At 49.1% G+C, this 25,361-nt stretch overlaps 1 protein-coding gene and 1 long non-coding RNA gene across 5 annotated transcripts in view; one reads left to right on the top strand and one right to left on the bottom strand.

Annotated features, from left to right (window-relative positions):
- Nucleotides 1-25,361, top strand: part of LOC147008407 (uncharacterized) — a 58,726-nt gene that overhangs the window by 2,779 nt on the left and 30,586 nt on the right. For 2 of the 4 annotated variants that reach the window (XM_085864897.1, XM_085864898.1), the window contains exon 2: nt 761-5,250. The exons of 1 other annotated variant lie outside the window; for it this stretch is intronic. In XM_085864897.1, the coding sequence (XP_085721023.1) occupies nt 1,152-2,756 (1,605 nt within the window). In that variant the 5' untranslated portion in view covers nt 761-1,151 and the 3' untranslated portion in view covers nt 2,757-5,250. Of the gene's footprint in view, nt 1-760; nt 5,251-7,352; nt 10,357-25,361 lie in introns of those variants that run through there. One more of the 4 variants, XM_085864899.1, reaches the window with a different exon arrangement.
- Nucleotides 5,116-5,885, bottom strand: LOC147008408 (uncharacterized). The gene is made up of 3 exons (XR_015053451.1): nt 5,590-5,885; nt 5,389-5,430; nt 5,116-5,241 (listed from the first exon to the last, which is right to left on the bottom strand). It is a non-coding gene; the product is annotated as an uncharacterized LOC147008408 (long non-coding RNA).

The raw sequence follows: 25,361 nt of genomic DNA on the forward strand, positions 1-25,361 counted from the left end.
CTGAATCTTCACTGAACAAGGAGAAAAAGACATAAAATGTGATCGCCTCTGTGGTTTTAGCTGTGCGGAGTTAAAGGGACAACTCATGTTCACAAGATTTAGATTTATGCCCAACTGACTTGAGTGGTCATGTGACGTGGAACATTGCGTCCGATTGGGTAATTCGGTCATGAATATTAATAATGTGGGTGGAGAAAGGCGGTGGTGTGTGGTGGTCTGTTTTTCTCTACCCCGGGCACGGCATGCTATCGATGCTTGTGCTGAATTTTGCGAAGACACATTCTTGCAGTGAAGGACGTGGCCGTGGCTTTTACAGGCGGCCATGGCTTGGATTAACATCAGGAAGAGAGAAAAAGAGTAAAAATAAAGTGAAGATATAATCAGGCCAATCGATGAGATCCACACAACGCACATTGCCCCGTTTGTCCCATGAGACAAGAGGGAAGGGACGAACCTGTCCGCATATTCATGAAATAACTGTCTGGGGACCACTGTATGGTTGATGCCATCGCTTTGTAGGGATGTGGTTCCGGAATCCGCAACAATATTTTTGTCTAATTTATAATTTCCCTTCCTTTCTGTTTTTTTACGTGGTTTTCCGTGGTGTGGCAAAATACCTTTTTATCCATTTATAACCCTCTTAATACTTTTTTAAAACAGGAACGACAAAACAGTTCTTATCTCGATAAGAAAATTGTTTTTGATGTTATTTTGTTTACTCACCTGACACTTGGATTCCTTTAATTGCTTCGTCCTTCAGGAGAGGTGACGGAGCCAGCAGGAATCGGTCCAAGTTTACCCTACAACCCGAGTACATCTCAACAAAACCAAGTCCCAGTCATCCAACATATCCTGAACTCCCCAGTAAGCTGTACTACGGACTGAACCGATAAGCGAACAACACGAACATTGAGGGGAGACATCCGCAGGCTGAACGCATACTCTCTCAAGCTCAAAGCTGCAGCCAGTAAATTGAACGGAAACACGATCAATCTGAACAGGCAATCTCTCAAAAAACCTCAGACTTTGCAACAACTCTTTCTCCACCAGGTGCCTCTCAGCCAACTCAACCACCAGGTGCACTACCTGCTCTGAATCACCAGCTGTCCATACTCCGAGGTGAAGAGAGACACTTGGAATCTCAACGCAGAATGGAACAGGTGTGCAAGGAAACCGAACAGAGACCACGGTCCTCCGACGAAGAACGCCGGCAAATTGAACAGGTAATCCAACAAAAAGCCTCAATGTTGCTCGCAAAATACGGAGTCAATCCAAGTACTGCTCGACCAGGTACGTCTCAGGCAAATACCTCACTTTCACAATCCGTTCTGAAACACCAGGTGTCCACACTCCCTTGTGAAGAGAGACAACATGAATCTCAATGCAGAATGGAAGAGATGTGCAAGGAAACCGAACAGAGACGACAGAGGTCCGATGAAAAATGCCAGGAAGTTTTACAGGCAATCCAACAGAAAGCCTCAATCTTGCGCACAGAATATGGAGTCAATCCAAGTACTCCTCTTCCAGGTACGTCTCAGGCAAACACATCCCCACTTCCAATAATTGTTTTGAAACGACACCTGTCCAAACTCGAAGGTGAAAGGATGTATCACGAATTTCTACGGAGAGACGAACAGAAAAAAGAGAAAATCAAACAGAAAGAGGAAAAAAAATGCCGTGTAATTGAACAAGCAATCTGGGACGTAACCTTCGACTTGCAAACAAAATATGGAGTCAATCCAAGTCCTCCTCTTCCAGGTCCGTCTCAGGCAAACACAAGCCAAGTTAATATTTCTGTTCTGGAAGATCAATTGTGCAAAATCCTCGGTGAAGAGAAACGTCAGCAACATTTACAGAAAGACAGAAACAGAAAAAAGGAGATCGAAAATAAATGTCTTGGAGTTGAACTTGCAATCAAACAAGCAACCTTCATCTTGCAAACAAAATACGGAGTCAATCCAAGTATTTCTCTCCCAGATCCGTCTCAGCAAAACACAAGCAAAGTTAAACTTTCTGTTCTGGAAGATCAACTGTGCAAACTCCAAGATGAAGTGAGACGTCAGGAAGATTTACAGAAGGATAAAAACAGACAAACACAGATCAAGCAGAAATGCCTGCAAATTGAACAGGCAATTAAATACCAAACCTTCGTCTTTCCAACAGTGTATGAAATCAATCCAAGTACCACTCCACCAGGTACGTCGCAGGCAAATAAATCCCCACTTACACCATCTGTACTGGAACATCAGGTGTCCATACTCCCTCGTGAAGAGAGACAACAGGAATATCAATGCAGAATGGAACTGATATGTAAGGAAACCGAACAGAGATCACAGTCCTCCGATGAAAAACGCCGGCGAATTGAACAGGCAATGCAACAGCAAACCTCAATGTTGCATACAAAATATGGGGTCAATCCAGGTACTCCTCGAGCAGGTACGTCTTGGGCAAACACATCCCCACTTTCACTACCTGTTCTGAAACACCAGCTCCCTGAATTCGGAGGTGAAATGAGCTTTCAGGAATCTCCATGGAGAAACGAACGGAGACAAGAGAAAATCGAACAGATCCGCATGAATATTGAACAAGAATGCCTGCAAATTGAACTAGGAATCCAACACAAAACCTTGGTGATGCAAACACAATACAAAGTCAATGAAGGATGCGCTGGGACCGCAGTGAGGTCTTGTTCTTCAAGGGAGGATCCGAGTTCCGAGTCACCTTTGAATCAGGACGCGGTGTCTCATTGGGTGTAAACCCCAAATGCTTTCTTCCCTCTCAACCAGACATAAAAGGATCACCCTCTCCAAGTTCACCACCGAAAGAATCACTCTCACCGAAACCACCACCAGTATCTTCCCAGGAAGTCAAAAACAAATAAATAAACCAATGTCACCCGCAGGGTGACCCGTATCTTGCCAAAAGGTGACCACGTGTGACTTCTTTAAGGTCACACTGAGGTGAACAGAGCTGCTATCCACCAGGAGCGACTCCTTGAGGAATATCTGCCTACGAGAGATTCCGATGAGAATCGTTCGACAGAGTAACCATGAAAAATATGCGTTTGCCTCATAACGTCACTAAATGACGTCATAATGTCTCAAGCTTGACATATCTAGAAAGCACTCATCGAGGTGTTCAATTTGAGGTACTACACGATATGGTTCCTAAAACTTAAAAATTTGACCTTGGGGTCAAATAGTGCGAATAGGTCAGATAGTGCGAAGTTACAAAAATTTCCAATGAAACTGTGCTCTGCAGAATTTTTTATACGTGATTACAGACAAACAAAAAATAAAATTTTCATGAAAAATCCGTTTTTTCGGCATGACGTCATCAAATGACGTCATAGCGTCAAAGTTTTGACAGATCTGGAAAGCACTTATCAAGCGCTTTCATTTGAGGTGTTACTCGATCTGGTATCTAAGATTTCAAAATTTGACCTTGGGGTCAAATATGTTTGACCTCAGGCGCTTACCATGAAGGTCAAGGCCAATCGCCACCAAAAATTAATCAGCTGAGCGCCAGACCATGAACTATATTCCCATGAAGTTTGAAGACGATCCGATCAAAATTACTCAAAAAATAAGGGTTTCGTCGACTCCCCTGATTTGCACCAAAGTGACCTTGATCTTTGACCTTGACCTTCAAAATTTTGTGCACTGAAAAGGACCTCTATAGGCCTCGGATATGCGAAGTTACAAAAATTTCCGATGATAACTGTGCTCTGCAGAATTTTTTTATACGTGATTACAGACAAACAAACAAACAAAATAAACCTTGCCAAAAGGTGACCACGTGTGACTTCTTTAAGGTCACACTGTGGTGAACAGAGCTGCTATCCACCAGGAGCGACTCCTTGAGGAATATTTGCCTAAGAGAGATTCCGATGAGAATCGTTCTACAGAGTAACCATGAAAAATATGCGTTTGCCTCATAACGTCACAAAATGACGTCATAATGTCTCAAGCTTGACATATCTAGAAAGCACTCATCGAGGTGTTCAATTTGAGGTACTATACGATATGGTTCCTAAAACTTGAAAATTTGACCTTGGGGTCAAATATGTTTGACCTAAGGCGCTAACCATGAAGGTCAAGGCCAATCGCCACCAAAAACTAATCAGCTGAGCACCAGACCATGAACTACATTCCCATGAAGTTTGAAGACGATCCGATCAAAATTACTCAAAAAATAAGGGCTTCGTCGACTCCCCTGATTTGCGACAGTCACCTTGACCTTTGACCTTGACCTTCAAAATTTTGTGCGCTGAAAGGGACCTCTATAGGCCTCTGATATGCGAAGTTACAAAAATTTCCAATGAAAACTGTGCTCTGCAGAATTTTTTTATACGTGATTACAGACAAACAAACAAACAAACAACAAACAAAAAAAACATACAAGCTGACTCACTCACAGAGACATATCTTGCAAAAACTTCGTTTTGGCAAGATAAAAATGGGACGAGGACGAATAGAATAGGGAGAAGAGGAAGAATCTAAAAAGAAAACGGTGGGAGGGGGAGAGTGGGTGAGTTGTGGAGAAAGTGCGAATTATAACAAACACTTTGTTTGTTTACAAAAGGAAACAGAAAACAGTTAATTATCAAGATGAGAAGTTTGTTTTTGATGCTACACTGTTCATTCACCTGACACTTGGATTCCTTTAATTGCTTGGTCCTTCAGGATAGGTGATGGATGAAGCAGTAATTGATCCAAGATGACCCTACAACCCGAGTACAACTCAACAAAATCAAGTCCCAGTTATCCAACATGTCCTGAAACAACAGTAATTTGTATGACGGTCTGAACCGATTTGCGAACAACACGAACAAATGGAGAGGAGACATCCTCAGGCTGAACAGATACTCCTGCAAGCTCAACAGTCAACAACAACACCATAGACAGTGAAACCAACGAAAACACGATCAAGTTTTACTCTGAGCTGAACAAAGAAACCAGGAAGTCAAACTCCATCAAAGGGAAGGGAAACACCAGGAAATCGAGAAGTATGAATATCAAACATAGACGTCTGCATACCGAACAGAGACACATGCAGATCGAACAGAGACACCTGCAGATCGAACAGAGACACCTACATATCGAACAGAGACAACTGCATATCAAACAGACATGCCCACAAATTGAACAGAGACAGCTGCATATCGAACAGAGAAACCTGCATGTCGAACAGAGACACCTGCATATCAAACAGACATGCCCACATATTGAACAGAGAAACCTGCATATTGAACAGAGACACCTGTATATCGAACAGAGACACCTGCATATCGAACAGAGACACCTGAATATCGAACAGAGACACCTGCATGTCGAACAGAGACACCTGCATATCGAACAGAGACACCTGCATGTCGAACAGAGACACCTGCATATCAAACAGACATGCCCACATATTGAACAGAGACACCTGCATATCAAACAGAGACAGCATATGAACCACCTGCATGTCGAACAGAAACACCTGCATGTCGAACAGAAACACCTGCATGTCGAACAGAGACACCTGCATGTCGAACAGAGACACCTACATATCAAACAGAGACACCTGCATGTCGAACAGAGACACCTGCATATCAAACAGACATGCCCACAAATTGAACAGAGACACCTGCATATCGAACAAGGACCCCTGCATATCGAACAGAGACACCTGCATATCGAACAGAGACACCAACAGATCGAACAGAGACACCTGCATGTCGAACAGAGACACCTGCATATCGAACAGAGACACCTGCATATCGAACAGAGACACCTGCATATCGAACAGAGACACCAACAGATCGAACAGAGACACCTGCAGATCTAACAGAGACACCTGCATGTCGAACAGAGACGCCCACAAGTCGAACAGGGATGCCTGAATATCGAACAGTTTGAGATAGTTGATGACCATCGAGCAGGCAAGGTTGTGGTCAATCTCACGGGTTTGTTGAACAAGTGTGGAGTTATCAGCCTTCGCTTTGACGTTCAACTCAAAGACTGGGAGAAGTGGCAGAGAAACCTCCTGCCTTCTCAACAGTTTGGGATACAGAGGAGAGTTTGGTTGTCGGGACGAGCGCTGAGCGGAGCACTGGAGGCTGATTACGGCTCGCTGGGCCTGGTTCTATCATCGCCTCTCGCTGGGCCTGGTTCTATCATCGCCTCTCGCTGGTGCCTGGTTCTATCATCGCCTCTCGCTGGGCCTGGTTCTATCATCGCCTCTCGCTGGTGCCTGGTTCTATCATCGCCTCTCGCTGGTGCCTGGTTCTATCATCGCCTCTCGCTGGTGCCTGGTTCTATCATCGCCTCTCGCTGGTGCCTGGTTCTATCATCGCCTCTCGCTGGTGCCTGGTTCTATCATCGCCTCTCGCTGGTGCCTGGTTCTATCATCGCCTCTCGCTGGTGCCTGGTTCTATCACCGCCTCTCGCTGGTGCCTGGTTCTGTCATCGCCTCTCGCTGGTGCCTGGTTAGATCATCACCTCTCGCTGGTGCTTGGTTCGCTCGTGTCAGCCAATCCACACGAGGTGGACAGGTCCATGTCCTTCTGGGTATCTGTGTGTGTGTGTGTGTGTGTGTGTGTGTGTGTGTGTGTGTGTGTGTGTGTGTGTGTGTGTGTGTGTGTGTGTGTGTGTGTGTCTGTCGGTGGGCCCGTCTTTAAGTAGTAAATTGTTAAGTGCCTTCGCTGTACATTATTCGCCTTGCATCTCTTATTAGTCGTGATCACTCTGCCCTTACGTGCTTCCCTCCTTCCCCACCTACTGTTAGTAAATACCCTATTTGTTAAATGTATCAGCTCGTTTTTGTGTTTATTTTCTTGGTTTAACACGGTGCGTGTTGGGGAATTAGAAAGGCTGTTGTTGCCGTGGTGGTGTGCATTTGGGACCGATGGAAGCTCGGTGACCATCCGCTCGGGTCACGCACGGGTCGAGCACGCATACGGATCGTCCCGTACGAGTTCCGTCGATGGAGTGAATACTCGGTAGTTCGCCACGTGGTCTCTTGGTATTTTGAAGTTTGGCAAATAACCCTGTACCACATGGTGGAATTATTGACGATTCACGGTCCGGTAAGGGACCCGTACCCTCGGAGTTTTCCGAAAGGCACCATCTAAATTCCGGGTGTTCGGCGGAGTCGACCCTACTGCTCCACCTAGCGGTCGTACTCGCAGCCGACACCCGGCCTGCAACAGTATCAGGAGTGCGGACATTTGTGGTCAGGGAGGGGATGGAGGGGGAAAATGCACGAGAAACAGATTTGATTAGACGCCATGAGGATTTGGAGGAGGGAGAGAGGTTTGAGAGTTCAGACTTGAGATTATAAAGATGTTGTTTTCTGGCTCTCCTGAGGGTAGATACACACTTGTTCTGAGCTTTATGGAAGGAACTGAGATTACCCTCAGTTGGGTTTGCTTTCCATGAGGTGAAGGTAAGTTGTTTCAGGACAACTGCCTCACCACAAGCTTCAGTGAACCAAGGGCGGGGGGAAGGGGACAACTGAATACGAGATGTGATAAATCTGTGCATTACAGAGAGCAAGTTTCTTTGAAAGAATTCCCAGGATGAGTTGATGTTGGAGAAAGTAGTGATAGGAGACCAGTCTAGAAGTTTGATGGCTGCTTGGAGATCCTGCCAGTCGGCTTGAGTGAAATGCCAGACTCGACGGCGGTGAGGTGGTTCTCTAATAACAGCCAGAGAGATGTCCACTTTGACAAGGACGTGGTCAGAAGAACCGATCAGAGCGAAAGAAGATCAGCAGATATTTTCAGGGAAATTTGTCAAAGTCAGATCCAGAAGAGATAGAGTACCATTGGTTGAGATCCGGGTCGGGTGTGGACCGATTGAGTCAGTCACAATGAGTCACAGAAGTCTTTTGCTGAAGTGCCATTACAGGTGAGAGAGGTACCCACACCGAGCCAACTGGCGTGATGATAATTGAAGTCACCACATGTGAGGAAGAGAGAGTTTGGATGAGAAGATGTAAGTTGGTCCATGTTTTTGGATTGTGAGGGGCAAATGGAGTCATCGCTGTTTGTGGACGGCACAACACACATATAAACATGAGGTGGGAGTGAAGGGGAACCCGTAGCCAGAGGTATTCTTGGGGGTGTGGGGGAGAAAATGCAGTGTATGGTGAGTGAGGAATCGTCTTTGATGAAGAGCAACTCCGCCACCAGGATGAGGCTCAGGTCTGTCATACCGGAGGAGGAAGTAACCAGGGAGAGGGACTCGGGAGTCAGAGATGTGATTAAAGACAAAACATGAGGGATGTGATGAAGAGAATGGAGAAATGAACAGTGGGACGGTTTGGACTCGGGATGAAGGAAAGGTCGAATTGAAAAAAATTGAAGAAGAAGAAGAAGAAGAAGAAGAGTAGAGAATGATGATGCAATAACGAGAACCACGTGGGTGAAACAGGAAGTTGTGAGAGTTTAAGAGACGGTGATTTATTTTATATTTTTTTATAAACAAAGATTACGTCTGATTGTGAAAAGGAAAGGTTGATGAAAAATGGTGTCGGTGTTTGGTGATTTTTGATCGACAAACAGGAGGAAGTTGGTCGTTCGACGAACGTTACAGGAGAAGAAGAAGAAGAAGAAGAAGAAGAAGAAGAAGAAGAAGAAGAAGAAGAAGAAGAAGAAGAGGTTGTGGGGAAACACGTGGTTTCGGGAGGTGTCACGTGAGAGGTTAAAATAATGTAGAATTTGTTGTTGTTTTTTAAAGATGAGGTAAAGGAAAGGTTGAATATAAAATCATGAAGGTGAATTGTGAATATGGGTCGGAAAAAGTGGATGGTATATCGGGAAGGAGGAGGAAGAGGAAGAAGAGTCGCCTTGGGAAGTCACGTGGTTACGTCGGGTAAAAATGTGAGGGAAAAGGTATTTTTTGTTGTGTTTTAAAAATATATATTTTGAGACACGAAACAGGGTAAAGGTGAGGGGGATCATAGGGAGAATGGAGAAAATACAACAAACACCATGAGGTCCACAAACGGGGAGAAGGGAGAAAATACAACAAACACCATCAGGTCCACAAACGGGGAGAAGGGAGAAAATACAACAAACACCATCAGGTCCACAAACGGGGAGAAGGGAGAAAATACAACAAACACCATCAGGTCCACAAACAGGGGAGAAGAGAAGGACTCAAGGAAACACGAGATGAAAACCCAACAATTATCACAAGTTTTAACACAAGACCGAACTAGAAACACACAGTAACCACAGAGATAACAAAATGACAGTAAAAATACGAGAAAACGATCGGAAAATATATATTTGAGAAATTCGGCAGAGATCCTGAAAAGGAGCAACCACGGTCACTTTGAATCCGGTGTTGATAAAATGATGCAGTGTTGGTGTGACACAGGCATGATGGACCGAATGGCCTCCACCTACATCTAATTTTATTGTTTCCTTATATCGGACGGAGGAACAGAAAGAAAACAACAACAAACAAGCTATAATGACACTCAGGAGAGGGTACACCTCCACCAGGCTGAACAGGTTCCGTTCTGTATCCCACTGATCGGCCGGATCAGAATTCGGTCCTGAACCCAAATCGAATCGACTTGTTCTTGTCACATAACCAAGTCATCCACCAAGTTTTGTCTTAACTCATCCACAACCTTGAGAGACAGACAACAAACATCAATTAATATTGATCATGGTTTGGATCTGTCGAAAGGGTTAAATGGGTTTCGTTAATAATAGTTATTTCGTATGTTCAGATGTTCAGCATCAGTGTACGTAATAAATGTATGTGACAAGGTAGTGTTGACGTTGACTGACGAGTCCCTCGTCTTCCTGCCAAAAATATTTTTGTCTAATTTATCATGTCCCTTCCTTTCTGTTTTCCGTGGTTTGGCAGAATTCCTTGTTATCCCTTTATAATCCTCTTACTTCCTTTTTTAAACAAGAGGAACCAGAAAACAATTCTTTTCTGGATGAGAAATTTGTTTTTGATGTCATTTTATGAATGTCACTTTTGATGTCACTTGGATTCCTTTTATTGCTTGGTCCTTCAGGGTAGGTGATGGAGCCAGCGCCAGTGGAGTACGTGGTTCAATCCGTCGTGCGAGCGTGGTGCATGGGGTTACCGTGCAGGGGTGCGGTATCGTGGAAGGTTTGGCCGAGCGGGGCACGTTGTATCGTGTGTGTTATTAAAGTCGATTTCAACCTCGCCAAGACTGGTGTTTGGCCTCGGTGCTCCGTTGGGGATTCCCTTTAACCCATGTGGCGTGGTGGCAGCGTCGGGATACCATTCCACGCACTCTTCACCCCGGAGACGGCGATCGGCAGAACGTCCCTGTCACGAGAGCCATCTTCGAACCCCAATGGCTCCTCACATGAAGGTGAGCGGTCAACCAGCTCACTCTGTAGCTGTGTCATAAACATCGTCAAAATGGCCACCACACACCGTGCACCGAAGCAGTGGCCACTTAGCAAGAATGAAACGGTGAACTCATTTGAAAATTGGAGACGCAATTTTATTCATATTTTGTAACTCGATCCCAACTTTGAGCCCTTCCTCACTGAGGGCGTCACCTGGGAGAAGAAGAGCAGAGCGTTCCCTCTTCGTGGACTTGTGGATGATGGTGAGGATGTCCCCCTTGTGCGGCGTCACACTGCCCAACAGAAAGTCACCGTACTGGAACTTATGCTGGGTCAGATTGCAAACTACTGCCCTGTGATATCCCGCAACACCATAGTCCGAAACTCCACCTCTGTAGTCAACATATGGCAATCGATTCGACAACATTTTGGATTCCAGTTGACAGTCGCACACTTCATTGACTTTGCAGCGACACGCCATAACCCCGAAGAGCGCCATGAAGACTTATACCAACGCCTGATGGCGTTTGTGGAGGATAACCTGCTTCGACAAGATGGCAGCATCTTCCATCATAACCAGGCGATCACGGAAGATGAGGAATTGTCTCCCTCTTTGGAGAACTTTATTGTGCTCACATGGCTTCGCCTTGTCCACAGTGGACTCTCGGGACTCGTCAAACAACGCTATGGAACCGAACTCAGGTCCCGCACTTTAGCCTCCATCAAACCGGAGATATCCCAGGCGCTTGACTCACTATTAGATGATCTCCATGCTGCTGAAGATACAACGTCCTTGCGCACTTCAACGTCTCGACCACAGGTCCCTCGCCCGGCATCGTTCCCATCATCGTGAAAACCTCGTCAAGTCTTTTCGGGGACTCGTTCCAATAACCTGACGAAGTCCTGTCCCCTCTGCAAACAAGTACGCCGCACTGATTACAGTCATTTCCTCAGTGAGTGTCCTTTCCTCCCCGAACGAGATCGTCGGTACATCGCCAGAGCACGCCATGTGGCTGACATAACTGAAGAGTCAGACGACGAGTCTGGAGACAAAACATATGCCCATATGGACAAGGTAGTTAATAACATAGACTATACAGAACCGTCCACTATCTCGCGTGTCCAGACTCGCCAGTCTCCATTTCTGGACACCTTCCACGGCCACCACACAACCCGAGTTACCATCGTGAGACAACTGTAAGGAGGTTTGGAGCCAAGATTCAGAAGAGTGCACAGTCCGCTCGTCAGGCTGATGGGTCTTCCCCTCTTCAAGTAGTTGGTGAGACCAGACTGACACTGACTCGCGATGGAAGGGAATTTCAGTTTGAGGGCCTGGTTGTCGAAAATATTTACGTAGAAGTACTAGCAGGAACACCTTTCATGGAGTCTAATGACATCTCAATCCGCCCTACGAAGTATCAAGTTATCCTGGGTGACGGCACCACGTACGTTTATGGTTCTCAGGAAGGGAGCCTCAATCGCCATGCAGTACGCCGAGCTCATGTCGTACGTGCCCCACCCCACACAACTACTCTGTGGCCAGGTGAGTTCATCGAAATGGTCCTTCCATGTGACATGTCGAGTATCGACTCAGCGTTCGCACTCGAACCTCGCACGGATGCCCCCAGTGCGAGGTCGCTGCGACCCATTGAGTACTGCCCCCCACCGAGTGTCATCCGCAGCATCAGCGGGAAGGTTCGGATCCCCAATTTAACTAACGAACCACGAGTTCTCAAACGACATGAGCAATTTTGCCAAATCCGCCCTGTGTACATTACCGAAGAACACCCAGATGACTATACCGAGACCAGCCTCCCCCAAATTAAAACACACACTCACTTCACTCTCAAGACACTCTTCGATTGTCACCCTCGACCCTGACAACATGTTCGCTCCTGACACACGATCAAAGTTTTGTGCCCTTCTTGAAGAGTTTGATGAAGTGTTTGACTCAGTGTTCCAAGGCTACAATGGTGCTGCAGGCCCCTTTGAGGCTGTTGTTAACATGGGCCCCGTTCAGCCTCCACAACACAAAGGCCGTCTACCACAGTATGCACAAGATAAACTGCGTGAACTACAACACAAATTTGATGAACTAGAAAAGCTTGGAGTCTTTGCTCGCCCTGAGGACATGGGGATTACTGCGGAATACCTGAATCCTTCATTCTTGATCAAGAAGCCCAGTGGCGGGTTCCGCTGAGTCACAGCCTTTGCTGATGTGGGCCGATACAGCAAGCCCCAACCCTCTCTTATGCCAAACGTAGATTCCATCCTCCGCAAAATTGCTCAATGGAAGTATCTAACTACTACCGACCTTACGAGTGCCTTCTACCAAATCCCATTATCTCGCCATTCCATGAAGTACTGCGGTGGAGCCACACCCTTCCGGGGAATATGTGTGTATACCAGATCCGCTATGGGTATGCCTGGATCAGAGATGGCACTCGAAGAACTCATGTGTCGCGTCCTTGGCGATCTCTTAGAGAAGGGGACCGTCGCCAAACTCGCTGACGACCTCTTTTGCGGTGGTGACACATTGGACGAACTTCTCCAGAACTGGAGAATGGTGTTTCAGGCTCTGCGTAAATGTCGACTTCGCCTCTCTGCTACGAAGACAGTTGCATGTCCAAAGAGCACCACCATCTTAGGATGGATCTGGTCTAGCGGTACTATCCAGGCCAGCCCACACCGTGTGGCTTGTTCGGCTCCTGAGAAGGTCAGGGGAATGAGATCCTTTATCGGGGCATATAAGGTTCTCGCTCGTGTTATCCCCAACTGCTCCGCTCTCTTATCCCCCTTGGATGATGTTGTGGCTGGATGCCAATCACTGGACAGAGTTGTGTGGACTGATGAGTTACATTCTGCCTTCCACAGAGCCCAAGCCGCTCTTTCGTCAGCTCGTACAATTACTCTTCCTCGTCCAAGTGATCAGCTGTGGATCGTGACGGATGGTTCTGTCAAAAAACACAGCATTGGATCAACTCTGTACATCACGCGCGATGGAAGACCTCACCTTGCGGGGTTTTTTGAAGCGCAAAGTTACGCGGACGCCAACCTACCTGGTTGCCATGTGAAGTGGAGGCCCTTTCCATTGGTGTATCAGTAAAACACTTCAATCCCTTCATTATCCTATCTAAACATCATGCATCCATCCTCACTGATAGCAAGCCGTGCGTACAAGCGTATGAGAAGCTCTGTCATGGCGAGTTTTCAGCGAGCCCTCGTCTATCCACATTCCTGTCCACCGTCAGCCGTTATAAAGAGACCGTACGACACCTCGCAGGATCCGCCAATGCCCCATCTGATTTTTCCAGCCGCAATGCACCAGACTGCACCGACACCTCCTGTCAAATTTGTGCATTCATAAGACGCGAGGAGGAGCCAGTAGTCCTGCAGGTGTCAGCCCAAGGCATTATTTCCGGCCGAACCAAACTGCCCTTCACCAACAGAACTGCCTGGATCGCAGTTCAGGCAGAGTGCGTAGACTTACGGCGGACTCATGCCCACCTGATTCAGGGCACCTGCCCATCGAAGAAAACAACCAACATCAAGGATGTCAGACGTTACCTCCAGGTTGCGTCACTTTCCAAAGATGGCCTAGTTGTAGTCCGTCGGGACAAGCCCTTGTCCTCGACATGTGAGTGCATTATTGTTCCACGTCAGGTAGTCATGGCTTACTAACGGCATGACACATTCAACTGGATCACCCGAGTCGTCATCAACTCAGTTCTGTGATTCACCGCTATTTTTATGCTCTTGACTTGGACAGAGCAATCGATCAGGTAACCTCGAGGTTACCAGAACCAGTGTGCTGCATTGCGCAACATTCCTCATACCATTACCAGGCAGTCCACTGGAGATCCCCTTGGAGCTGTTGGTGTATCCTTCGCAGCAGATATCATCAAACGCAATCACCAGCTAGTTCTCATATTGCGAGAATGGTCCACTTCCTACACTACATCGTGCATTGTGGAGAATGAACAACACATCACTCTCCGCGACAACTTGATCCGCTTATGCATAGAGCTCTGGCCATTGGATGGACCACTTGCTGTCATCCGCACCGATCCGGCTCCCGGCTTCACACGTCTGGTCCACGATGAGCTTCTTACAACAAACTGAGGTTTTGCACAACAAACTGAGGACGTATGCCTCCAACCAGCAACAAAACCACCAGACCCCCCATTCATCCCCTATGAGCTGTCTTCACCTGCCAACAGTGCTGAATCCTTCCCAATCTCTAGTAGCCAGGTACCAGATCTAGGTTCTGATGCATCCCCGAGGCTTGACACCTGTAGACCTGGTTACTCCAAAGCCATCGGCGACACCTGTGAGGAACATCCAACGGTGTCCCCAACCATCTGGACACCAAGACGCTCCAACCGTGTACGCGACCAGCCCAAACACTTCGAGGATTTTATTTTGGATGCTTAGAGTCATATTGTGGTCACAATGCTTGCGGAAACTGTCATGGGGCAGAATAATCCCCGAGACCGGAGGGCAGTCTACCCGGTGATGGTCTCAGTATATCTGCCTGACTGGTACATGATTTATGTGACCTCCTCCAGGTTAAGTGACCATTATCCTTGTTTAACTTTGTGTACTCTGCCTCAGTACTTGAAGCCATGGACTGTCACCTACTTTCTTCATTTATAACACCAAGGATGATAGTAGATAAATGACCTCGTAAAAAAAAAAAGTGGTTCCACCAGTAGAGGACGTGGTTTAATCCGTCGTGCGAGCGTGGTGCACGGGGTTACCGTGCAGGGGTGCTGTATCGTGGAAGGTTTGGCCGAGCGGGGCACGTTGTATCGTGTGTGTTAATAAAGTTGATTTCAACCTCACCGAGACTGGTGTTTGGCCTCGGTGCTCCGTTGGGGATTCCCTTTAACCATTGTGGCGCAGGACAGTTGGGAAATCAGTCAATTGGAAAAGTTATTGTTGTATCTTCCAATAAAATATCTTTTGTAAGTACTTACCAGTACATAGTATATCTGTGTTTGTGTGTTCATATTTGTGTGTTTGGATGTATATGTATGGGTGTGTGTGTGTGTGTGTGTCAGTGAGTGAGTCTGCACACAACAACCATTCCTTTGATGCCATGAGGAACATAAGGCTGTCGAGGCAGTTTCATTTGACTGAGGGGTCGCCACTCCGAGGCATGATACTTGAATGGCTTATTACCCCCAATAAGTTTGCACTCATTTTCCCGACCTCAGAAGGATGACAGGCTGAGTCAACCCACCTGGTGTTATTTCAACGGTAATAAACAGGAGCTCGAACTCAGGACCCTAAAATCCTAAGCCAGCCACCTCAACCGTTAATCCCACACCAGGATTGAGTGTGCACATCGACAAACTTTAACACAGCACCCTGATGGGGCCCACATTAATATTGGAACACAAGAAACCTTGAGCACAGTTCAACAAATTTGTTCAATGAAACAACAACATATTAACAACTAATTTAACCACACATTGATTTTGTACCTTGTGTGTGTGTGCCTTTTGTTGAGTGTGTGTTTGTCTGCACTGCCTTTAGTTTGTGGTGTACTACAAGGCCAAGGGACTCGACTGTCTCGCCCATGAGGCCTTAGGTACAGTTCAACAAAGTTGTCAAACCTTCCCATAACATTTTTACACTTAAATGAAGGAAAAGTTGATATTTTACCTTGAACGGGCATTCTGTCCAAGTTCGATAAACTGTAATCCATATTGTACATTCCCAAGGTGTTTAAAAATCCCATTACACACACACACACACACACACACACACACACACACACACACACACACACACACACACACACACACACACACACACACACACACACACACACACACACACACACACACACACACACACCTTTGTACAGTAATTAAATGGCATGATCAATTTCAAACGTTAAATAAAATTCTGAATTATAAAATTACATTTCGAATCGAATGTGAATTTTAATCTGAAAATACCTGACGTCATCACCTGGACTAAATTATTTCAGAACCACCGTCCTCAGGGATTGGTCATTCATTTCTCCTGAGCCACACCTTGGTCACTGAAGCATTCTACATGTCTGTCCGTGAATGAGTGAGTGAATGAGTGAATGAATGAGTGAGTGAATGATTGAGTGAGTGAATGATTGAGTGAGTGAATGAATGTGTGAGAGAATGAGTGAATGAATGAATGAGTGAGTGAATGATTGAGTGAGTGAATGATTGAGTGAGTGAATGAATGAGTGAGAGAATGAGTGAATGAATGAATGAGTGAGTGAATGATTGAGTGAATGAATGAGTGAGTGAATGAATGAGTGAGTGAGTCGGCACTGTTCTCAGATCGACTGTAATGTATTGTTGCGGTATTCGCGCCCGCCGGCGTGCTGACGGCCACGTAACTCGAATCGCGGAACGTCGCCCACCGGACGGACAATCCAGTCGTGACCCTCTCGGACTAACGCCGGGAACCAGTCACGGGTGGACCTTTCGGTCTCACCGCGATCGAGCCAATCAGCCCCCGCGTGGGATAGGGTTGCTCGCCAAATTCGACCTACCTAAGTACCCACGCGGAGGGTAGACCGGGCGATCGCACCTCGCCGCAGGTCGACTTCGGACACGGGCCACTTAAGCGACCCGTTCCGTACTATCAGAATAACCGAGCGGTGTTATCGCTGACCTCGGACGGTTCTGATTAATTATCGGGCGTATTCAGCCCACTACCAACCCTTTACGTGAAGCAAGATGAGGATTCAATGGGAGAAAAAAGACGGAAAGCGGGGGAACAGTTCAATAATAAAGCACATTTATTCGCGGCACACGGGAAGCACACATATTCAATTCCACCAAAAGCACACAAAAAAAAGAAAACACAATTCCATTTACACAAAAAGCAAATATAAAAGCGAAGACAATGCAGAGCTAATACCGACTACCGAGCACACGGCAACACTTATACAATTCTACTTCTGAGCAGACGGCGCCGACAACACATACCCAAAACCAAGGAAAAGAATACCCCCAAGAATGAGGCGGGCCTGAGGCCGAGACCGGGTCGCGCCTACCCGTCTGGTGATGAGACGCGGAGCGGCGATGGCGCCTCACTCCGCGGGCCTCGCGGACAGTGTCTGGCAGGGGGTGGGAAAGGGGCCCCCCTTGGTCGCACTATCTCAGCGCGGGGGAAACAGGGAGGGGGTTGCTGATGCTCGGGGCATAGAGGATCTTTATTATCCCTGGTGTGCGTCTCCACCTCGGCCAGGTCGCGCTGCCGGCCTCCCTCGGGCGTGCAGCTCCCGGCACCGACGCGAGCACCCCCTCGTCTGCCTTCGCCGCTGCCGCCTCTCCGCCTCTGGACTCTCCGACTCTGGACTCTTCTTTGGACTCTCCCGTTGGACTCTTCTTTGGACTCTCCTCCCGACTTTTCTGACTGACGAACACGGTCCTTTTATCCCCCCGTAGCTTCGCCTTTGACCCCCTCCCTTTGACCTTTCACCTCGCTCCCCATTGGCCCGAGAAAAAGTGGGCGTGAAGGCTTTTTGATCCACAAATTTGCATATATCGATCGTCCTGGAGGCGGGGCCAAATCGCCCCTCGCTCACCGATTGGACGGCAAAAAGTGGGCGTGTGTCGTTTTTGATCCGTTTTTGAAGCACAAAATCCGTGATTTTGTACACGCTGTTCAACGTGCGCCCTGCACGAGTCCAACACCGGTACCCACAGCGGGGCAAGAACGGTGGCGATGCTACGGTTGCGAGGTGTGACGTGAAGGTCGTGGCGGTTGTGGTGAGGCGGCGTTGTGGTTGGTGGTTGATGTTGTGGTTGTGGTGGTAATCATGGCGGTTGGTCCAAAATAAAGATAGTAAAAGAAAAACGGTTATCCTGAAGAGTCGCAGCACGCATATGTGACATGTATTCCCACTAGACAACGGGTTTGGGCCTAACTACACATGCACTTACCGAGATACCTCACCTAAGGGACCTGAATGGTGGTTTGCGAATTTGGTAACCACAACACTACCCCCTTCCCTTTTTACAGACTCGTCCCGAGTCGTCAAATTTTCGTGTGCCATCATGTGTAGTTTTCCCCTAGTACATTTTACCTATGGATCCCTGAGTGCGACATTCATGGTATTCGTGTCCCCAAAATAAATAACCTGAGGGCTGCGTAACTATCGAAACAAACTCACTCACACGGACGACTTAAATAAAATTGCCGGCGCTAAGACAGACATGCCGGGGGCGCACTCATATTTACAGTACATCTTAACCTTAACTTACAAATTTTACACTAAACCATGGCCCAGGATCATTGAACTCTGCAAAAAGAAAGCAGTTAGCAGGGAGCCAGGCTGCCCGCATGCAGTCTCTGGCTCAAACAATGCAGGTGACAGGGAACGTGGCTGGCTGCTCACACGCAGTCCAAGGCCTTCCCTTTTTAACTGAACGCAGTGAACCACAACGGTGCATGGGCTGCACAACGCAGTCTCCGTGCCAGCTCAAGTGGCACACGCAATGAACACAACGAATGGATGGGTGAATGGATGGACGCAAACACGGTGCACGGGCCGCCACTGCAGGCCCGTGTTGTAGCTGCCAACAGGGCAGTTCTCGCAGCTTGCAAACTGTTGCCTTCTGATCCTGGCGCACATGGAAATGAACAGGGGGGGCAAAGCAAAATTGAACGGGGCTGGTGAACCTGGGCAGTGGGCATGGCAAAGGCAGCCGGCAGATGAACTGGCCGGCACAGGCCTTGAAGAAAAACAGCCAGCCGATGAAGTTGGCCAGCCTTTGCCGTTCAATGGAGGTTGGTGGAGGGAGTGCGGTGGTGCTGGCCACTTGGAAGGCAGGCTCGGACCTACCTCCCTGTCTCCCTCCCAACCTATCGCCTTTGCCTGTCACTGTACATACCCACTCCCTTAATTTGTCAAACGCCAATTTAGCCCCAACTTATTTTTTTGTTGTTTTTATTTTTACTTCCCCACTATAAATCGTCCCCTAACCCCCTTTATCGTCCTTGTTCGGCTAACCTATCCTGTCACCTAGCCTACTCCCAACCCCTACGTTCCCTTCCCGGAGGGGAATAAGGGAGAGCTAACGTCCTGTGTCGAGGCCCAACGAAGCCTCAGAATGGCCTCCCCAGAGTTCGGCGATCTATAACCCAAGTGGGTCCAGCGGCCCACAACGACAGCGAGGGGATGGATGGTGCGGAGGGGTACATCTCCTAATCTACCCTAACCATTTAACTGTTAAACTACCCCGGGGCTTTCAACAAGCGCCTCTCGCTTAAACTATTGGTTCTAACAACCCAGATTCCCGTCGCCTGTGTTGATGTCCTCACAATTTCGGGCCTCGCCCCCCCAATTTTCTCTCCGTGCCCTCACACGGTCTCCTGGCTGGGACACGTGGCTACCTTTGGCAGGCACGACCCTCTGCCGAATCTCCCGCTATGGCACCCCCGGGCACTACACTGCCTCCGAGCCTACCAGCTCCCTAACACCGGGGAGTGCCCCCCATGGCACCTCCCCTGAAACGCACACGTGGCAGGCCGGCCTCGGGCCCCTTTCCGAGGGTCACCCGTGCCCACAACACTGCCCACGCAGCCTAATGGCGCCCGGGCCCCCGCACCAAGCAGGCGCACCCGTGCCCACTACTCTATCCCGGCCCCCCATGGGCCCATGGCCTACCGCGGCCGACTAGCCTGGTGCCCGGGATACCCACTCAGCGATACTCACCTTTCGCAGCCACGCTCCCAAGCCCGTCAACAGGGCTCCTGCACCCCTCCAAATGGGTCTCGAGCCTACTTTCCCACCAACAACAAAACGACCTCCATTTTTCAATTTGACTAACCCCCTAACTCACTTTACTCTGACCCCGGGGTCCCTTGGGTGGGAGTCACTCCTCCCCCCAATCACTCATCGCACCATGCATTCCCCATTCACTCCACACACACAGACCCGCTGGCCTCACTCACTCAACATGTCTCCACATCATAACTCACCAACTCTTCAACACACACACCGCTGAACTCTGCCATCCTTCTAACTACATCCCCTAACTAACTCGTGCTCCCACGCCGTCCCTTAAACTAGTAGCACGTTCCTTTTAACACTACGTAGCTAAACTACGTCAACTCTACACACTCAAAGTCTGTCTCTGTCTCCAAATCATCAAAAATCATTTCCCATTTTCCCATCCTAAATCTGGCTACAATCCCTCTAACTAATCCATTCCACGGACTCCATGAGGACTTACCCCTGCCCCATGAAGTCGGTCTAGCTAAGCTAACCCTTCCCCCTAACTAGTTTCCATCCTGTGCCCAGGGTAAGGGGGTCTTCCACCCCTTGCCCAGGAATCCTGTGCACCCGAAAGTGAGGCTTGCTTTTTCTTTTTTTTTTCTTTACATGCGCAGCACCTGCGCGGCAACTCGCGCACTTTGCACCTGCCCGTGACGTCATGCAGCTGCACGTGTTCCTCGTCCCTCCTTGGACGGTACCATCCGGCAGAGATACCCCTCCTGCCGGATTCCAACCACACGTGCAGCCATGCCGTCACCGCGCATAAAAACACAAGCCCCACGTCTCGAGGGGTTCCCCACGCGAACACATGTGCTTTGCCCGTTGGAGCTTAACACACACGATCGCGTGGAGAACCCGTCCGGTCCAAATCCATTTACCTGCCTAAACTTTGTCCGTCCGCGGGATCGGCAAATCCACCGCGTGCGTTTCCGGACCGGGACTTCACTCTCGCAAGCAAGCACGTGGCGGTCTCGTGCGTTGCACAGCACGAACCGCGTGCTCACTGCTGGGCGAACCCGGCACGGTCCTCGAAACAACCACAGCCGCTACTCGGCTTTCTTTCTTCTGTCGCCGTCGTCGTCGCCATTCGACCCACGCACACCTGCGTGTTACGACGCACACAGTCCACTCCATCACATTCACACGGGGAGACGCGGCTGCGTGCTCCCGCATGCCGACCGACATCTCCCTCTCATACCGCTCTCTCACACACACGGTCTCCCTTGCACACAGCGACCTTGCACACGGCCGTTCACTCACGCGTGCGGGGGCACTCACCCGCGGTTCCTCACTCGCACTCCGTGCCTCATCCACACACGCGGGGGCACTCCCCCGCGGTACCTCACTCATACACACGGCGACACTCACACACGCGGTCTCTTCCACACACGGTGCCTCACCCACACACGCGGGGGCACTAACCCGCGGTGCCTCACTCACACTCCGTGCCTCATCCACACACGGCGTGCTGGGAAGCACGTACTCCGGCACCATCGCCACCACACCACTCACACGTGGTGCCTCACTCATACTGGCCGTTTCACTCACACACACGGCCTCACTCACACACGGTGCCCCATCCACACCCGGCGTGCTGGGAAGCACGCACTCTGGCACCATCGCCACCACACCACTCACACACGGGGTCGCTTCCACACACGGGGACGCACTCACGCCTTGCACCACACACACAGGGACAACCACACTGGGGATTCGTGTCCCCACAAGGGTCTCCGGGGCCTCTATACCCCCCAAGCTCTCCGTGCACCCGTTCACAGCACCCGTCCCCTCAACCTCGCAAAGCACGACCGAACTCACCTGGTCGTGACTCACCTCAAGGGGGCATACTCCCTCCCCTCGTTCCTGGAGGAGGCCATCCAGGTGCTCGCACTGGGTCTCCACCCAGTCCGCCAGCTCACCCCCATTATCCTCCACTACCTCTGTGTGTGTGTGTGTGCGTCACTTACCCCGTCTTCCTCGTGTAGTCTTTCCTCTATTTTTTCTATCTCCAGTGTCTCTGCCAACTCTTCACCCTTTACCTCCCTTGTCTCAACTATTATTTCCTTTGTCACGGCCTTCATGCCCGCCTGCAGGCATCGGCCCATGTTCTGCGTCTCACCCCGGAGCTTTTTCGTTTCTTCCTTCATGTGCTTGTTCATGCCTTTCATTTCGTTTATAATTTCATTTGCGTTTGTATCCATCTTTTCGATTATTTGTTGTGCATTCGCATCCATCTTTTCGATCATTTGTTTGTTCATGCCTTTCATTTCGTTTGTATTTGCATCCATTTTTTCGATCATTTGTTTGTTCATTGCCGCCAGCATGGCGCATAGCTGGGCCATGTTGGATGCACTCAGCTGAGCCGTTTCGGCAAGGGTTGGGGAAGGGTTTTGGTGGAGAGGGGGGGGGAGATGTCATACACCGCGGCCGCTGCCGCACCCATTTCGGGCTCTGGGTTCAGTTGGGCGAGTCCGTGTTCCTGCACAATCAACATTTCCTGCTCGGGGATTCCATCCTGGACCATGGATCCTACACATTCTACATCCATTTCTAATACCCCCGGCTCCCGCTCGCCTTGAGACGCCATCTTGCTTCTCGTGAAGGGTTAATTTGCTCGCTCGTAATTTGGAGGGAATCGGGGGGTCGCTTCTCTCACCCCTGGACCGATTCCCGTGAATTTAGCCGGAGACAGGAGAGCCTGTTTTCCTGTTCTCCGATACCAGTGCCGCGAGGAGGGCGATGAATTTGTATCCCACTCCTGACACCAGTGTTGCGGTATTCGCGCCCGCCGGCGTGCTGACGGCCACGTAACTCGAATCGCGGCACGTCGCCCACCGGACGGACAATCCAGTCGTGACCCTCTCGGACTAACGCCGGGAACCAGTCACGGGTGGACCTTTCGGTCTCACCGCGATCGAGCCAATCAGCCCCCGCGTGGGATAGGGTTGCTCGCCAAATTCGACCTACCTAAGTACCCACGCGGAGGGTAGACCGGGCGATCGCACCTCGCCGCAGGTCGACTTCGGACACGGGCCACTTGAGCGACCCGTTCTGTACTATCAGAATAACCGAGCGGTGTTATCGTCGACCTCGACGGTTCGATTAATTATCGGGCGTATTCAGCCCACTACCAACCCTTTACGTGAAGCAAGATGAGGATTCAATGGGAGAAAAAGACGAAGCGAAGCGGGAGAACAGTTCAATAATAAAGCACATTTATTCGCGGCACAGGAAGCACACATATTCAATTCCACCAAAAGCACACAAAAAAAAGAAAACACAATTCCATTTACACAAAAGCAAATATAAAAGCGAAGACAATGCAGAGCTAATACCGACTACCGAGCACACGGCAACACTTATACAATTCTACTTCACAGACGGCGCCGACAACACATACCCAAAACCAAGGAAAAGAATACCCCCAAGAATGAGGCGGGCCTGAGGCCGAGACCGGGTCGCGCCTACCCGTCTGGTGATGAGACGCGGAGCGGCGATGGCGCCTCACTCCGCGGGCCTCGCGGACAGTGTCTGGCAGGGGGGTGGGAAAGGGGGCCCCCTTGGTCGCACTATCTCAGCGCGGGGGGGAAACAGGAGGGGGTTGCTGATGCTCGGGGTATAGAGGATCTTTATTATCCCTGGTGTGCGTCTCCACCTCGGCCAGGTCGCGCTGCCGGCCTCCCTCGGGCGTGCAGCTCCCGGCACCGACGCGAGCACCCCCTCGTCTGCCTTCGCCGCTGCCGCCTCTCCGCCTCTGGACTCTCCGACTCTGGACTCTTCTTTGGACTCTCCCGTTGGACTCTTCTTTGGACTCTCCTCCCGACTTTTCTGACTGACGAACACGGTCCTTTTATCCCCCCGTAGCTTCGCCTTTGACCCCCTCCCTTTGACCTTTCACCTCGCTCCCCATTGGCCCGAGAAAAAGTGGGCGTGAAGGCTTTTTGATCCACAAATTTGCATATATCGATCGTCCTGGAGGCGGGGCCAAATCACCCCTCGCTCACCGATTGGACGGCAAAAAGTGGGCGTGTGTCGTTTTTGATCCGTTTTTGAAGCACAAAATCCGTGATTTTGTACACGCTGTTCAACGTGCGCCCTGCACGAGTCCAACACCGGTACCCACAGCGGGGCAAGAACGGTGGCGATGCTACGGTTGCGAGGTGTGACGTGAAGGTCGTGGCGGTTGTGGTGAGGCGGCGTTGTGGTTGGTGGTTGATGTTGTGGTTGTGGTGGTAATCATGGCGGTTGGTCCAAAATAAAGATAGTAAAAGAAAAACGGCTATCCTGAAGAGTCGCAGCACGCATATATGACATGTATTCCCACTAGACAACGGGTTTGGGCCTAACTACACATGCACTTACCGAGATACCTCACCTAAGGGACCTGAATGGTGGTTTGCGAATTTGGTAACCACAACAGTATATTGCCCGGAGAGACTGCATCGTTAAATCAAGTCTTGTTTGTGTTGGTTGTGCGGAAGATGGCAGCTCTTCAGGTTTCCTATATGATATATATATATATATATATATATATATATATATATATATATATATACATATATATATATATATATATATATATATATATATATATATATATAAATATATCAGACGACCAAGCCACTTTAATTAATGATGACTAACCACCCTCACCCCCTCCCATAATTAGTGATAAAAGATTCCGAGTTTTGTGTCTCAGCTCCACACAAAATTGTACAAGATTCCAAGCTTAGTGGGATTTCATTAACCCGACGAACGGCTTTTAAGGATGCTGTTAATTTTATTTCATTTAATACTTTTGTATCTATTTGTGGGATAATATTTCAACAGGTTGAGGGTACATTCCCATGGGTGGGAATTAGAGCTTCCAACAAGCGGACATTTTCCTTATTTTCTATGAATTTTCATTCATACAGAAACTGATGGAGAAAAAATGAGGATTAGCATTGAATTCAGTCAATTCCCTCCTCTCCCCCGCCACACTTTCCCCCCTCCCCTCCCCCCTCCCTTCTCCCTCTCTCACCCCTATCCCTCTCTATCCCACCCCTATTCCTCTCTATCCCACCCATATCCTTCTCTCTCCAACCTTCTTCCTCCTCCATCCTTCCCCTCCCCCCTCTCTCCCTCTTCCCCTCTCACCTCCCTCCTCGCCTCTATCCTTCCCATCCCTCCTTAACCTCGTCCCCTCCCTCCTCTCCCTCTTCCCTTGAATATTCACATCAGCGAAGCGACAGGTAGTAT

The sequence above is a fragment of the Eptatretus burgeri genome, chromosome 19 (assembly GCF_056783735.1).
Source record: "Eptatretus burgeri isolate ZD-2024b chromosome 19, Ebu_testis_v1, whole genome shotgun sequence".
NCBI classification, from domain to species: Eukaryota; Metazoa; Chordata; class Myxini; order Myxiniformes; family Myxinidae; genus Eptatretus; species Eptatretus burgeri.